Source organism: Sinocyclocheilus grahami, unplaced genomic scaffold (assembly GCF_001515645.1).
Source record: "Sinocyclocheilus grahami isolate Dianchi unplaced genomic scaffold, SAMN03320097.WGS_v1.1 scaffold648.1, whole genome shotgun sequence".
In the NCBI taxonomy this organism is placed as follows: domain Eukaryota; kingdom Metazoa; phylum Chordata; class Actinopteri; order Cypriniformes; family Cyprinidae; genus Sinocyclocheilus; species Sinocyclocheilus grahami.
Genome location: NW_015505827.1, coordinates 191077 through 207544, shown reverse-complemented (window position 1 = coordinate 207544; position 16468 = coordinate 191077). Strand labels below are relative to the sequence as shown.

General features: G+C 34.9%; 1 protein-coding gene across 7 annotated transcripts in view; it reads right to left on the bottom strand.

Moving 5' to 3' along the window:
• Positions 1-1137: 1137 nt before the first annotated feature.
• LOC107558543 (5'-AMP-activated protein kinase subunit gamma-2-like) overlaps positions 1138-16468 on the bottom strand; it is a 59595-nt gene continuing 44264 nt past the window's right edge. For 4 of the 7 annotated variants that reach the window (XM_016242197.1, XM_016242199.1, XM_016242202.1 and 1 more), the window contains 8 exons: positions 14313-14371; positions 9399-9444; positions 9244-9298; positions 8769-8898; positions 7939-8244; positions 7702-7848; positions 3986-4079; positions 1138-1890 (listed from right to left, as the gene is read on the bottom strand). In XM_016242197.1, the coding sequence (XP_016097683.1) occupies positions 1853-1890; positions 3986-4079; positions 7702-7848; positions 7939-8244; positions 8769-8898; positions 9244-9298; positions 9399-9444; positions 14313-14371 (875 nt within the window). In that variant the 3' untranslated portion in view covers positions 1138-1852. The remainder of the gene's footprint in view (positions 1891-3985; positions 4080-7701; positions 7849-7938; positions 8245-8768; positions 8899-9243; positions 9299-9398; positions 9445-14312; positions 14372-16468) is intronic. The other 3 variants (XM_016242200.1, XM_016242201.1, XM_016242198.1) reach the window with 3 other exon arrangements.

The window sequence follows — 16468 nt, the reverse complement described above, 5'->3', positions numbered from 1 at the left end:
ACTACAATAACATCTGATTTATGTCACCATGGCAACACCAGAGCTGTCAATCAATACTTATTTGAAAAAGTAACTCAGATATTCTCTTGTAAATTAAAAAGTAATGCATTACTTTACTAGTTACTTGAAAAAGTAATCTGATTGCGATTGCGTTACCCCCAACACTGCATATACAGTGGGGCAAATAAGTATTTGATACACTGCTGATTTTTCAAGTTCTGTAATTGTAAACAAAGGTTTCTGTACCAAATATTAAGTTCTATTTTTCTATTGTATCAAATACTTATTTCATGCAATAAAATGGAAATTAATTATTAAAAAATCATACAATGTTATTTTCTGGATTTTTTTTTTTGATTCGGTCTCTCACAGTTGAGGTGTACCTACGATGAAAATTCTCCATTCCTCCATTCTGTGTAAGTGGGAAAACTTGAAAAATCGTCAGTGTATCAAATACTTATTTGCCCCACTGTATATATATATATATATATATGTGTGTGTGTTTTATATTGTAAAAATGGCTTGCCAAACAACACAAAAGTGTTTCAGAGATTGTTTATTCTTTTTTATTTAACTGTAAATAAAAAACGAATCTAAAGCATGATTATCCTTTAGCATTCTCATGCCAGGGATGTGAATTTATCTCTGGACATTACTCTTTCATAACAACAGTAACATATCTGCAAAAACAAATGACGAAAACTTAAAATGTGAAGTATTACAAACATCGAACACACAGAAAAATAGACCTTTCTCTTGCACTTGTAGATTCCTCAGACAGAAGCTCTGCGTGCATGTACAGTACAATTGATACAAACAAGAGGCCAGTCGCCTCATGGACAGGAAAAATAAAGTGGGATTTTAAGGTGGAATTGCATTGAACATCAAGTCATTGATCAGCACGTGGTTTTACTGCATAGGGGCTCCATAGATCTTTCCATCTCACACTTAAATATCGCTTTTAAAATGACAAAAGTGTTCAATATAAATAAATAAACATTTTAATGATCATTTACAGCATAATTTCAAAACCACCAAGAAAATAATGAACACCCAAAGTGAAGAAATGTCGAGCTCTGCAATAAATAAAACCAGTGATGCACACTAAAACAGCAAAACGGGGCTTTTGGTTTTTTAAACAACTGTAACATTCACTTTGATATATTTAAACATTCAATTAATCTTGTTCTATTGGCAACCAGTAGTGGGCGATAACTGCTGGACAGAAGGCACCATAGACACACAGAGGAAAGCATTTCTGTCTGCGTTTACAAAGGAACTGTGGCGCAGAAAGACTAAACGAGTTTCTAAATTCAGGAGTAGTCAAAAGTACAAATATGTGAACTGGCTCATACGCCACAAGCCGAAAATCGTATATACACGAGGAACAAACAGTCATAACATGCACTGAATACTGAGATTATTACTGAATGCCCTGCGAACGCACAGACACCCCCCTCCAACAGAGGCGATTATGGTACAGTTCGTAGTCTGTGTGCAGACCACTATTCAAACACCAGATGGCATAGTGTTAGTTCTAGCTAAAGGTATAGTTATCATAGTGTGCGTGCAGAACCTTAGTGTGATATAATAGGTAGAGTTCACAGTATCCTTCTGAATAAGAGATGATCCACCTTAATCGCCCCATACGGCCAATACGTCCATCTAGACATCAGATAACAGACCAAATAACCAGTCCGTGTAACTCTTCATTTGTGATCTAACAGCGCACATCTAGGTCAAGTTCCCTGGTTCCACTCTTTCATTCTGAGATGTGGCCCAAACTTGTGGTCTCCGCTTCCACTTCAGTCTCTTACAGCAACATCACATGACCCAGCAATCTCCGCAAGCATCACTCCATCTCTGCTTCGCTCTCCTTCCGGGTCATACCTGCAAAAGAGTAGACCAGGGTTCCTCAAATCTTGCCCTGGAGGGCCAATGCGCTGCAGAGTTTAGCTCCAACCCTGATCAAATTCACCTACCTGTGATTTTCTAATGATCCTGAAGACACTGATTAGTATGCTCAGGTGTGTTTGATTAGGGTTAGAGCTAAACTCTGCAGGAAAGTGGATCTCGTGGGCCAGATTTGAGGATCCCTGGAGTAGACTATGTAAAAGAGAGGTCTTTTTTAGTTGCAATACTGCTTACAACCACTAGTAGGCAGCTTGTGAGCATGTATTTTCAACGAAGGCTGCTTTTAGAGATCTGGATTCCTGCCGAATTTAGTTCTAGACAGCCTGTAATCCACCTGCTAGTAATAAGGATGAAGTATTTTTATAGGCCAAAACCCAGAAATGAGCATTTAACTAAACTAGTGCCCTTTTACAGCTTTGTAGTGTTTTTAATCGTACGCTTGCAAACTATTCTAACTCACACATTCAGGGAAAACGTTTTTTTGTTTTTTTTAATAAAAACTGAAAGAGTTGATAGAAGCTTCATGGTGGTGACATTTTTGATTTAAAATTCATTAAAGTTGTGTTCACTTGTGAAGATAAACAAAACATACTAATCACTTTTTTTTATTGGTCGGGGAGCTTATTTTCTGCAATAATCCAAAAATCAATGGAAAAAATCCTGTTGGGATTTTGTCAAGGGATCCAGGGTGATGCTAATTCTTGGGTTGGCCTACAAAAATACATCAACACTGCAGTGCTCCGTCAAAATCATCTGGTTTAGAGTGTTTTATATAAGTTGCAGGAAGGTCCATCTCAAGGAGCAGGACCAACCACAGGGCAGAATGTCTTTTGATCTGCGCATACTATCTGCAATATTAGCAGCATCACATCTGCTACTTAGGATTCATAACACTCTTCACAGAAGCAATTCATATGCAGTATTATAAATTCACAGCCAACAAGGCAGACACCCAGCACACAGTGACCTCTCAGAAGGAAATCCAGAAAGTTTGAGTTAAATAGAGAGACGTGTATTACATCTGATTTTGATTTAGATGTCTGTCGTAGATGCACATCATATTTATTGGTTATGCAGTTCTGTTTATAAGTTTACATTCCCTTTGCAAAAAGTTCAAAATTGTAACAAAACCTGAAAATCTGCAAAAGGCAATATTAAATGAAAAAAATTACTCCCTGTAACACACTCTGCTCTTAATGCATCGTGATTCCTTTTTAAGCATTAGTGAATGTTTTCACCTTTTGTAATAGTTATATGTTGTATAAGTGTGTGAAGATGGATTTCAAAATCATACAGTCACTGTTGGAAAGGGTTCAAATATGCAGAAGATGCTAGAAAACCAAAGAATGTGCAGGACCTGAAGGATTTTTCTGAAGAAAAATTAGCAGTTTAACTGCTCAGAACAAGAACTCATGAACAACTATCAAAAAACAAAAACAGTTGTTGATCATCCAGGTAATGACATTAAATTACTATTAAGTACAGTACATTAGATTATTATTTTGTCTTATGTCCATATGTAAACATTTGTTATGCAAAACAGCTCATTCAGGACAGTATTAAATAAAAAAATATATGATCCTCTTATTTTGTTAAAACAATTAACATTTTCCATATTTTGCAAGGGTATGTTAATTTATGAGCAGAAATGTATAATGATCTTAGTGGGAAGACCTACGACATTATGTGTATGCATGGACAGAGCGTGTGGTTGAGTTACTGCAGGACACTATCCATCAGCAGACAGGAAGCCCTGCAGTGGGAGGGGCTCTGATGTACTGCAAGTGCCTCATTAATTAAAATCATATGCGGTGAAATGTGGGCGTGCACACATATACACACACACACACACTGCCCTCTGGAATCAAAGCCAATCATGTCTGGTTCTGTGGTGGAAACAGAAAGTATAAGTTGGCACATGCCATCCTCACACACATCATGAGCCAGGCAGAAGTCATGCACCGTCTCCTTGACCTCAGCAGTGGAGGTAGTACCTGTGGCTTGGGCGAGAGAGGATGGGAGGAGGAGGGTCCTGCTGTAAATGTGCTTTAGGAATGCTGAGCATTGATACCTGCGGGGTTGAGAACAAGTGCCTGGAGGATGTCCGACAGAGAGACGATGCCCACGATGCTGCCTTTCTCATCCACCACCACCAGTCTGTGCACCTGACCGAGGACAGATACACATCAGCATCTAGAGCAGTCCTAGAGTATCTCCACTTTTGTGACCTAGAGTAGCTCTAAAATATTGAGAACCTAAAGCAAAGTTAAAGAGCCACTCTAGCATATCTCCTCTATAGTGAATTATAGAAGCTCTTAAATATCTACAAACAAGAGTCTACTAAACTAAAATATGATCTCAATAGAGTCTAAGAGTAGCTCTAGAGCATCTGTTACCCAGTTGATCTAGAATAACCCATCTACAGTGAACTAGAGCACCTCTATAATATCTAGAAACAAGAGTGACAAAAATAACACCTCTATAAAGACTAAGAGCAGCTCTAGAGCATCTGTTACCCAGTTGATCTAGAATATCACATCTATAGCGAACTAGAGCAGGTCTATAATATCTAGAAACAAGAGTGACAAGAATAATACCTCTGTAACAACTAACAGCAGCTCTGGAGCATCTATTACCCAGTTGATCTAGAATATACCATCTAGAGTAACAAAAACAAAAGCAAAGACCAAGAACAACTCAAGCATATCTCCTCTATATTGAATTAGAGAAGCTCTTGAATATCTACAAACAAGAGCCACACTAAAACATGATCACAATAAAGGCTAAGGGCAGCTCTAGAGCATCTGTTACTTAGTTGATCTAGAATAACCCATCTATATCACTATAGAATATATTCACTATAGAAAATATATTCTATAGTGATATAGATGGGTTATTCAATTGGGTAAAACAGCTATAGAATATATGGAACCAAGTGTGACGCAAGAATATTACCAAAGAGTAGCTCTAGAGCATCTGTTACCCAGTTGATCTAGAATAACCCATCTACAGTGAACTAGAGCACCTCTATAATATCTAGAAACAAGAGTGACAAAAATAACACCTCTATAAAGACTAAGAGCAGCTCTAGAGCATCTGTTACCCAGTTGATCTAGAATATCACACCTATAGCGAACTAGGGCAGGTCTATAATATCTAGAAACAAGAGTGACAAGAATAACACCTCTGTAACAACTAACAGCAGCTCTGGAGCATCTATTACCCAGCTGATGTAGAATATACCATCTAGAGTAACAGAAACAAAAGCAAAGACCAAGACCAACTCAAGCATATCTCCTCTATAGTGAATTAGACATGATCACAATAAAGGCTAAGGGCAGCTCTAGAGCATCTGTTACCCAGTTGATCTAGAATAACCCATCTATATCACTATAGAATATATTTTCTATAGTGAATTAGACATGATCACAATAAAGGCTAAGGGCAGCTCTAGAGCATCTGTTACCCAGTTGATCTAGAATAACCCATCTATATCACTATAGAATATATTTTCTATAGTGAATTAGAACAGCTATAGAATATATGGAACCAAGTGTGACGCAAGAATATTACCAAAGAGCAGCTCTAGAGCATCTATTACTCAGATTATCTAGAATATCTCTTCTATCTCTAGAATACATTACCAAGAGTAACTTGAACAATTTCCTCTATAAAGACAAAAAGCAGTTGTTGAATATCTATATAGAATATCTATTTAGATCTTAGATATATATATCTAGAGCATCTATAGTATATCTAAATAAGAGCATATAAAAAGTGTATATAAAAGGAGCAAGGCTAGAACATCACCACTATAAAGAACAAGAGCAACTGCTAAAAAAAGAGCAGCTGCATAATTACTATTAGCAAGATCTGCTCTAGAATATATTACCAAGAGCCATTCTAAAATATTTCCTGCACAAAAAACAAGAGCAACTTTTGACTGTTTTAAAGCACTGTATAAAATACCTTACCAGAATGAATCAGAATGAGTTTTTATTGCCAGGTATGTTTACACATACGAGGAATTTGTTTTCATGACAGAAGCTCCACAGTGTAACAGAATGACAGTGACAGAACAAAAACACAGATAATAAAAAATAGAAAAATAGAACAAGTAACTAAGGAATAAAAATATACAAATCGACAATTGTATGTACAGGTATATATTAATAGACAGTTGTATGTACAGGTATATTATGTGCAAATTGAAATGTAGACTGAGTATGAGTGTTAGATAAATAAGTGTATGAGTGAATAAATAGTGTGTGTTCCACAGTTATTGTTAAGTGTTCATGAGATGGATGGCCTGAGGGAAAAAACTGTTCCTGTGTCTGGTCGTTCTGGTGCTCAGAGCTCTGTAGCGTCGACCAGATGGCAACAGTTCAAAGAGGGAGTGTGCTGGATGTGAGGGGTCCAGAGGGATTCTGCCAGCCCTTTTGCTCACTCTGGACGAGTACAGTTCTTGGAGAGAAGGGAGGGTTGTACCAATGATTCGCTCAGCAGTCCGGACTACCCTCTGAAATCTTCTGAGGTCAGATTTGGTAGCTGAGCTGAACCAGACAGTTATTGAAGTGCAGAGGACAGATTCAATAATGGCGGAGTAGAACTGTTTCAGCAGCTCCTGTGGCAGGTTGAACTTCCTCAGCTGGCGAAGGAAGTACAACCTCTGCTGGGCCTTTTTCACACCACGTGATTTCCCTGTTGATTCTGCTTCGCGATCTGCTCTGAACAGCTGAATGCCCGGGAGACTCAACGCGCTGTCCGGTATGGCGTCTTTCAGCCAGGTTTCCGTGAAACACAGAGCAGCAGAGTTTGAAAAATCTTTATTTGTCTGGGAGAGCAGAAGAAGTTCGTCCGTTTTGTTGGGTAAAGAGCGGAGGTTCGCCAGATGGATGCTAGGCAACGGCGTTCTGAATCCGCGCTGTCTGAGCTTCACGAGCGCGCCGGCTCGCTTCCCCCATCTGCGCGTCCTGAAGCGCTTGATCAGCGCAGCTGCTCCCCCGACAACAATGTCCAGCAAAACATCCGAATAGTCGAAAACCGGTGAAATATCGGGTGGTGTGTACTTCCGAATGTCCAGCAATTCGTCTCTGGTGAAACTGATTGCAGGGATATAACTAAAGACAGGACAAACTAACAAAAACATAAAAACAACTGCAGAGCACGCCACGGAGGCAGCCATCAGCGTCGGCGCCAAGCGCTGCTCTAGAATATCTATTACTAAGAGTGACTCTAATTTTTTTTCTATAAAGAGGTTAAGCACCTGCTAAATGTTACCAGAGTAAATATATATCCAATAGATGCTCTAGAATAAATTACTAAGAGCAACACAAACATTTTTCCTCTATAAAGAGCAAGAAAATTTGCACAATATCTATTACAGCTCCAGCATATCTCATCTGTACTGAACTAGAGAAACGATAGAATATATCTAAAAAAAGACTATGAAGACCTGCCTATCTATAAGCAAGATCTGCTCTAGAATATATCACCAAGAGTAACTTTACAATACTTCCTCTATAAAGAGCTAGAGTAACTGTATAAGATGTATAATAGCTATTACAAAGAGCTGTTCTAGAACAAATTAACAAGAACAACTCAAAAATGTTCCTCTATAAAGAGCAAGAGCAGTTGCAGAATACATACTACAAAGAGCTAGTCTAGCATATTTCCTCATAGTGACCTAAAGCATCTAAAGAAAAGCAAGTACATATCCATTTTTGGTCATAATAAAAAAGGTTGCAGATTTATGAGGACAGAAAGGAAGACAACGGGAAAGCTCACCTCAGCCTTGACTATCCGATCTACTATCGTTTCCAGTGTCTCAAATCTGTTGCACTTCATGACCCCTTCAAAGTACTGTGACCTGTGCATCAGTGCCTGTGTCACGCTAATGTCCAGGTTGTTGTACATCTTTTCAGCAGCAAGATTCTACAAACACAGAAAGATAATTAACGTCTGTAGTACAGGTCAAATGTTTTTCACATTCAACAATAAAATAAATACATATACTGTACTTACAATGACATCAAATTTGGAATAAATATCTACAACTTTTCCTAAAAGGCAAAAATACACAGGTAAAAGTTTTAAATAAGTAATTTCATGAGTGTAAGAGTATTGGAATACACAAAATCGGTCTCTTTTCTTTTGAATCAAACCTGACTCATCCACCACAGGCAGTGCTGACACTCTCCTCTCCACAAAGATGCTGAGTGCTTTGATGATTGGCGTGTCGGGGTGGATGAAGGCAATGTTGCTGTAGGTCCCAATGCTCAGCTCCTCCAGTTTCTGCTTCATAAAGGCGGGCTTTGGCATCTCACACACCTGAGACACATACTTTGTCAGCTTTTGAATATTTTATAATTCAAGCAACATAAGAACATGAATAATTCTAGCAATTATAGGAATTATATTGGCTGTCTGCCCTGTTTGTCAAACAAAAAACACTTTCTGAGACTTTTTAGTATACAAAGTACATTTTATTTTCCCCTGCAGTGCAGTTCTATGCAAGTTATACTGCTGAGACTTTAACTAACCTCTGTCTTTCAAATACTTTGTGCGAGCTGGAAGCTGTTTACATTGCTGAAGTATATAAAAGACCATGGAATTGTGATCAGATAGATTACATTAATCTAGGGACTGTCTCTTCCTCTTCATCTGCTCTACCCCTCCCTTCCTCTGCACTTTTTCATCCTATTCATTCAATTCCTTCCTCATTCTTTGTCACTCTGGAGGAAATGACTGTGCGCTTCATTACAGCATCAGTTAAACCTCAAACCCTGCCAAAACCAGCCAGCTAAAATCTTACTAAATGCACAAGTGATACACACAGAACATACTGATGAACTTACAAACAGCTGAAGGAATTTCAGGATCCTTTTGTGCGTCAAAATGTAAAGTGCATTTCCACTGACAGGGTCGATGACGGGTAACCGGTGGATCTTGTTTTTGATCAGTGAATACACAGCATCAAATATGCTGAAACACAAAACATACAGAGACAGAGAAATTCAATTTCACTGCGGTGACATAGGGAACAGAAGGGAGACTTCAGAGGACCCTGATGAAATTCAGAGGTTTGCCCTTCAAGACTACGTGCACTGAATTATTTAATACACTGAAAATATGAGCAAACAGCAGAATACACACAGAAAAGGGCAATATGTCAGAGGGAAAGAGTTTGTGGTTTACTAAAAGAACTCTAGTGGTTCACTACACTCATGTCCTCTTCAACATATGTATAAGATCACCCTACAGCATGCAACTTCCCATAGTAAGGCAATAAATGACATGTATGCTAACACAGAAATGAATTGCTCTTACCTTGCATCTGGAGATATGTTCACTAAAGGCTTAAATGTTTCTTGTAGATAGAGCTCTGTTGTAAAAAAAAAGAAAAAAAGGAAACATGAAATATAACATCTAGAAAAGCACAAAACACGAAGCACTAGAAAGAACCACCTGTGAGGATTTCTTACCTCTCCACGTCTCAATTTTATGCTCCTCAAGCTCATAGATTTGTACCTGAAACAAAACAATAGATTGTTACTCAAATTGCAAACATATTCACATGTTAATGAAATTCTCACAGTATACAGTAATAATAATAATAATAATAATTATTATTAGTAGTAGTAGTAGTAGTACAGTAGTAGTAATAGTAGCAGTTAGTAGTAGTAGAATTACATTTAAATATAAGTATAATTATATTATATATAATATTAGTATAATTTTATTACAATAAAGTTATTGTAATCAATTATATTATTTTATTCAAAAAAAAATAAAATCTAAATTATGTAACATAAAATAGCACTATGTAACATTAACAAACCATACTTATAATAATAACAATAATTATCATCATGCTAATAAAAAATATTATAATAATATGACTTTTATTATTATTATTATTATATAAAAATACATCTAACAATCTTGATGTAACTTAAAAGCAATGTGTAACTTATTGAAAATCCATATTTATTTATAGTAACTAATAATAATAATAATAATAATATATTATTATTATCATTGTTGTTGTTGTTAGCATTATAATTAGACATTTAGGTTTATAATAACAAGTTTAAATGTTTATAATAATAATAATAATAATAATAATAATAATAATAATTTATTAGGGATACACAGAAATTAAAATTCTGGGCCGAATCCAAAACCGAAAATGCTGGATGCACTTGGACGAAAACCGAAAATGCTTTTCAATAATAATTTATTATGAAATACTACAAAATACAATACAATAATACAATACAGTAATATAATAATATAGAATAATTTTGTAAGACTTTTTAATTTAACAATTTTTAATACAAGCTAATAAATTAACCACACTTTTACTGAAAGTACAACAATAAAATTGGACAGAAAATATATTAATATTAAATATCAATATATTATTTTTATTCAGTTCTATGCAACAGAATCAGAATATGTTTTCCGTGCATATTTCTGGCCATTTTTCTCTTTCGGCCAAAGACCGAAAATGCCATTTTCAGCTGATAATTTTCAGTGGCCAAAATTTTGGTGCATCCCTATATTTTATAATTAATAATATTATAAGCTCTTGAACCATTGTGAGCAAAGCGAACGTTAACTTTCCTCATTTGGCCAAAACCAAGGCATTTATTTATTTAAAAAAATTAATAAAAATTTCCTGCAACACAATGTGACACAGGCATCTGTCGAGTAGTGAGAATTTCAGACAGATGAGTTACAGGTGTGTGTTCAGAAACGAAGAACAGCTTTAGGCACTGATTTGTGGAACTGGTAAAAAGTGATGCAGGATTGTAGTCCCGACCCTTAGAAACGGTAACGCTGACTAAGTGAAAGTGAGACGCACATCATCTAAACAGCAGGCTTCCCACACCGGCACCAATTAAAGAGCCGCACTACACTGCTGATGCAGGCTAACGTCTAAACCCACATGACTAATCATAAAAGCACGGCTGATCAGAGGATGCACAGCCTCCTGCTTCCATATGTTAGCTAATGATTACTGTGGACACGAGCTCTTGCATGCGCGTCTGCACCTTTCAGTGCGTGATAAGACCGAAGGGACAGGAAAATGGGTTAATGCTGAAGCTCACGATTTCTTGGAGGCTCTGGAGGGGAATGATGGGAAGAGAGCGCTTGCAAGCATGTGACAGAGCTTAAAGGGGACATATTCTTTATTGTAGATATAAATCCTATATAAAGATTTTGTAGATATGAAGTCCACTTACACAGAATGTTGTATATTTAAGACTTCCGGGTGTAAATGATTTCTGTAAGAACTGGTTAAGAAATGGTGTTGATATCTAAATGTAGGCCAAATCATGACCTATTTTTGCAGCTCACTTTCTTTTTAAGTAAAACATAAAGGATATAAATGTTTAGGGTTCAGTCCTTTTTTCTTACAGAAATTAATATTTTTATTCAGAAAGAATGCATTAAATAATCAAAAGTGATGCTAAAAATACATTTATAATATTACAAAAGATTACCATTTCAAACAAATGCTGTTCTTTTGAACTTTCCACAAAAATATTAACCAGCACAACTGTTTTCAACATTGATAATAATAATAATTCAAAAAATTCTTAAGCACCAAATCATCATGTTAGAATGATTTCTGAAGGTTTTTGTGTTAGTCTAGTGGAGATTATTGTCAGTATGTTGTATGAATATAAATAATTAAGCCACAGCTGTGCCTTTCCTCTAAACGCAGGAAGAAGCTTTACAGCATTTTCAACTACTTCCTGTGTCTGCAGAAAAGAACTGATGGGATGTGAAAAGATGAGAGGATGTTATAATAATAATAATAATAATAATAATAATAATAATAATAATAATAATAATAATAATAATAATAATAATAATAATAATAATAATAATAATAATAATAATAATAATAATAATAATAATAATAATAATTTATTAGGGATACACAGAAATTAAAATTCTGGGCCGAATCCAAAACCGAAAATGCTGGATGCACTTGGACGAAAACCGAAAATGCTTTTCAATAATAATTTATTATGAAATACTACAAAATACAATACAATAATACAATACAGTAATATAATAATATAGAATAATTTTGTAAGACTTTTTAATTTAACAATTTTTAATACAAGCTAATAAATTAACCACACTTTTACTGAAAGTACAACAATAAAATTGGACAGAAAATATATTAATATTAAATATCAATATATTATTTTTATTCAGTTCTATGCAACAGAATCAGAATATGTTTTCCGTGCATATTTCTGGCCATTTTTCTCTTTCGGCCAAAGACCGAAAATGCCATTTTCAGCTGATAATTTTCAGTGGCCAAAATTTTGGTGCATCCCTATATTTTATAATTAATAATATTATAAGCTCTTGAACCATTGTGAGCAAAGCGAACGTTAACTTTCCTCATTTGGCCAAAACCAAGGCATTTATTTATTTAAAAAAATTAATAAAAATTTCCTGCAACACAATGTGACACAGGCATCTGTCGAGTAGTGAGAATTTCAGACAGATGAGTTACAGGTGTGTGTTCAGAAACGAAGAACAGCTTTAGGCACTGATTTGTGGAACTGGTAAAAAGTGATGCAGGATTGTAGTCCCGACCCTTAGAAACGGTAACGCTGACTAAGTGAAAGTGAGACTCACATCATCTAAACAGCAGGCTTCCCACACCGGCACCAATTAAAGAGCCGCACTACACTGCTGATGCAGGCTAACGTCTAAACCCACATGACTAATCATAAAAGCACGGCTGATCAGAGGATGCACAGCCTCCTGCTTCCATATGTTAGCTAATGATTACTGTGGACACGAGCTCTTGCATGCGCGTCTGCACCTTTCAGTGCGTGATAAGACCGAAGGGACAGGAAAATGGGTTAATGCTGAAGCTCACGATTTCTTGGAGGCTCTGGAGGGGAATGATGGGAAGAGAGCGCTTGCAAGCATGTGACAGAGCTTAAAGGGGACATATTCTTTATTGTAGATATAAATCCTATATAAAGATTTTGTAGATATGAAGTCCACTTACACAGAATGTTGTATATTTAAGACTTCCGGGTGTAAATGATTTCTGTAAGAACTGGTTAAGAAATGGTGTTGATATCTAAATGTAGGCCAAATCATGACCTATTTTTGCAGCTCACTTTCTTTTTAAGTAAAACATAAAGGATATAAATGTTTAGGGTTCAGTCCTTTTTTCTTACAGAAATTAATATTTTTATTCAGAAAGAATGCATTAAATAATCAAAAGTGATGCTAAAAATACATTTATAATATTACAAAAGATTACCATTTCAAACAAATGCTGTTCTTTTGAACTTTCCACAAAAATATTAACCAGCACAACTGTTTTCAACATTGATAATAATAATAATTCAAAAAATTCTTAAGCACCAAATCATCATGTTAGAATGATTTCTGAAGGTTTTTGTGTTAGTCTAGTGGAGATTATTGTCAGTATGTTGTATGAATATAAATAATTAAGCCACAGCTGTGCCTTTCCTCTAAACGCAGGAAGAAGCTTTACAGCATTTTCAACTACTTCCTGTGTCTGCAGAAAAGAACTGATGGGATGTGAAAAGATGAGAGGATGTTGCTTTTACTCAAAGTGATTAGTGGTTTCTTTGCTCTTGCATAAATTCACATGAATCTGTATTTAAGAACAAAATGCAAAAACAAGGATATGAGCTTATAAATACTGATGAGCAGGAAGAGAAGTTTGTACAGTGAATTTGAGGCTGTGAATTATATAGTAAGAAGCAACTCCATATCGAAAATTAATGATAATATTAAATTACAGCAGTATAAATTCATAACCGATGTGAGAAAACAAGCAATTTATTTACTATCCACATCAATTTAATTACTTTGCAGGAGCAATTACTGGCACAAAAGACAACAGATGCTGAGGTGTTTCTGGAACGTTTGATCCTGATTCCTGAGCTCAGTGTGATCTGAACACAGTAATTGCAGAGCGCTGTAGGTTATTATAAATGATGTGAGGTTCACGAAAGGCTCATGGCTATAAACAGCCCGGCAAAGCTAAACGCAGCACTTTCACTGTATACATCTACATTCGCTATCAGTGACCAAGCAAAAATAAAATAAAATAAAATAAAAAATATTTTTAACACAACGGTGCACGAAATCAAGATGTTTTAGGCCTAAAAGTTCAGAATTTTGTCTGAAAACTGGAAAAAAAAGTTAAGAAAGGCAATATACAAAGTTAAGTCTTAACTTTAATAAAATAAAAACATAAAATGTAACAAAAAAGAAATAAAAAAGAATAAATAGATACATGAATAAAATGCTGAACTTCAGCATTTCTTCTGAAAACTAGAAAAAAATAACGTAAGACAGAATGCATTACATACCATGGGTGATTTGTAGTATCTGTGAAGTATGTTGATGAAGTCTGTGATGGTTAGCATGCCTGCAGAGAAACAAGAAAGACACATTAACTCTGAACTCATTAGTCTTCATTTGGACCACCTGTAAACCAGAAAAAAAAGACTGTGGAAGAACATGGGTCTCAGATAACAGTTTCCCTTCTCCTAGTACAATGGAGCTCTTTGAGCAGGGAGGTTTTTATGGGACGTGCCATGATCTAAAACAAATCAAAATAGATCTCAATATATAATCTTAACAGACTTCATCCACACAGATGAACATGATACTGGAGGAGAAAGCAGGTCAGCATCACTGCAGTGTCCTAGAGGAGAGTCACAGGAGTGATGAGTGTTATCTGAGAGGGCAGTATTTACAACATTAAATAAAGCCTGGCAGCAGACTAGCAGACACTGAGTCTAAATCAGTGCCGGAGGAAAGTAGAGAGAGTTTCTGAGAAGCTCACACTGCCATGCGTAATCACTCTCTTGATTAAAAAGTGATGAAGGGTGCAGGCATATTTATATCTGGTCCTGCCAAGCCGGCCCACATTATGTCTTCAGTCTTAATCAGCAAGAGGAGAAATGAGGGACTGTGGTGCTTCGGGACATGAGCAGTGGCAGAGACCTGGTCTAGATGGCGTCAGTCTACAAAAACATACTCTATTTTTAAACTTGCTGAATTATTTACTGTCGTTTGATTGGTAAACAAATTGATTTCAAAATGAAGATCACTTAATTAATCACTTGTAAGTGATTACATCTTTAAATATTTAAGTAAATGTTTATTTTGCTTCAATAATATTATAATTTTTATCACTTTATTATTTTTAATTTATTGTGACCATTTATGAATTTATTACGATATATAATATTATTATGATAACATATAATAATAATAATAATAATATAATTGAATTTTATGTAAATTTATGTTCATAATACAGGTATACATTTTTATATTATTTATATAATATAAGTATTTTTTATATTATTATTTTATATTATTGCTATTTTATGTATTATTATTATTATTTCATTACATAATAATAATAATAATAATAATAGATTACTTGGTTTAATTTATATACTGTAAATAGTGTTTTTCTTAAGTTTCTGTACAATAGATTATATGAAATATTGTTTATGATTTCAGCATGTCACCCACCTTTTAGTTTGATAGTTCATAATATATTTGACAGAACTCTATCATAATCAGAAGCAGTGTTAAATAATTTTAATATATTTAAGTAAATGTTTATTTAGCTTATTTAATAATATTGTTATATATATTTTTGAAAATAATAAATATTTGTTATTAATCATATTTAAATATTATATATAATATGCATAAAAAATGTATACACATAATTTAACTATATATTAAATATTTGGTTAATTTAATTTAAACATTTGGTTTAATTTATAAGAAAAAAGTATGTTTTCAGTTATGTTTTTTTTTTAAATGTCACCTTTTATGCAGTTCTAATGAGTGATTCAGAAATGCTTTGCAAATCATTCGACTTGATAGAAAGAACTCATTTGTTATATATCCGTTATATATATATAACTCCCAAACAGGTGTTCATACAGTCAAGTGATTCACAAATGTTTTGTGAATCAGTTTGACTAAAACCAGTTCAAAAGAACAATCATCCCTATTTCACGAAGTCTCATAAAGGAAGTGCGCAAATTATAAATTTTTTAGCTGAAGAGCAAGTACTGGACCCGTCGTGGTGATTTAAGAGTTAAGCTGACAGAGACTCCTAACTAGGGCTGGCTATCGTTCAAAAATTTTCGATATCGATACCGATACCTTGAATTCGATACCGGTTCCTGAACGATACTTTTTTCGATACCAATTTTAGGAAATCTATTTGAACAAGATTACATTATCTAAAAAAAAAACTTTTGGTTTTATTTTTCAGCTTGTTGATGTTTATACAGACTCAAAGCCACTGCACAAAGGAACAAAATGTAACAAACAAAAAATCAGTGCAAATAGTTTTAATAAAGCTCAAATAGTCTTCAGTTTACACATCTGTTAGCTACATTTACACTAGTGCGTGTGACAGAATCACCTAGCTCAGACAGAATCGTCATTTCTATTCATTTTCTACTGATTTACTGATGAGCATTAGCAG